The 1183-nt window shown below is 58.7% G+C and overlaps 1 protein-coding gene across 1 annotated transcript in view; it reads right to left on the reverse strand.

Annotated features, from left to right (window-relative positions):
* Positions 1–922, reverse strand: part of LOC106900635 (fibroin heavy chain-like) — an 18653-nt gene extending 17731 nt beyond the window's left edge. The window contains exons 1-2 of the mRNA XM_014962768.1: positions 862–922; positions 26–272 (exon numbers count right to left, since the gene is read on the reverse strand). Coding sequence (XP_014818254.1) covers positions 26–272; positions 862–922 — 308 coding nt within the window. The remainder of the gene's footprint in view (positions 1–25; positions 273–861) is intronic.
* Between the last annotated feature and the right edge of the window lie 261 nt (positions 923–1183).

Consider the following 1183-nt stretch of genomic DNA (forward strand, 5'->3'; position numbering starts at 1 on the left):
CCTGGGTCCCCCCCAAACCCCTGACCTGTCGGAGACGTCGAGCAGGGCGAGGTCGGGCGCGTGGCGGCTCTGGAAGGCGGGCAGCAGGAGACAGTCGGGGCAGGGCCAGGGCGGGGGGTCCAGGGGGGCGCAGAAGGCGACGAAAAGCCCCGGGGAGGTCCCGGGGGGGCCGGGGGGGGCCTGGAAGCGACCCCGGAGCAGCACCAGCTTCCGCCCGGCGCTGGGACGGCGCGAGGCCCGGGAGGTGGTGAAGCGGCAGCGGAAGAGACGTTCTGGGGGAGGGGGGGATCTGTTGGTCCCTCCATCCATCCATCCATCCATCCATCCCTCCTTCCATCCATCCATCCATCCATCCATCCATCCATCCATCCATCCATCCTTCCATCCCTCTGTCCATCCCTCCTTCCATCCATTCTTCCATCCCTCTGTCTGGGTCTCCATCCTTCCACCCATCCCTCCATCCCTTCATCCATCCATCCATCCTTCTGTCCATCCCTCTGTCTTTCCATCCATGCGTCTTTCTGTCCATCCATCCATCCTTCCATCCATCTCTCCATCCATCCATCCCTCTGTCCTTCCAACCCTCTGTGTGTCCATCCATCCTTCCAGCCTCCTGTCCATCTCTCCATCCATCCATCCTTCCATCCATCCATCCTTCCATCCATCCATCCGTCCATCCCTTGGTCCTTCCAACCCTTCATCCAACCCTTGTTCCATCCTTCCATCCCATCCAGCCTTCTGTCCATCCATCCTTCCATCTGTCCATCCATCCTTCCATCTGTCTGTCCATCTCTCCATCCCTTGGTTCTTCCAACCCTCCATCCATCCATCCATCCATCCATCCATCCATCCATCCATCACTTGGTCCTTCCAACCCTTCATCCAACCCTTCATCCAACCCTCCGTCCATCCATTCCGCCATCTCTTCCATCCCTCTGTCCATCTGTCCATCCATCCATCCATCCTTCCATCGTCTGTCCATCTGTCCATCTCTCCATCCCTTGGTCCTTCCAACCCTCCATCCATCCATCTGTCCATCTGTCCATCCATCCATCCCTCTGCCCATCTGTCCATCCATCGATCCCTTGGTCCTTCCAACCCTCCATCCATCCATCTGTCCATCTGTCCATCCATCCATCCCTCTGCCCATCTGTCCATCCATCGATCCCTTGGTCCTTCCAAC

Source organism: Calidris pugnax, unplaced genomic scaffold (genome assembly GCF_001431845.1).
Source record: "Calidris pugnax isolate Ruff unplaced genomic scaffold, ASM143184v1 scaffold439, whole genome shotgun sequence".
Classification (NCBI taxonomy): Eukaryota; Metazoa; Chordata; class Aves; order Charadriiformes; family Scolopacidae; genus Calidris; species Calidris pugnax.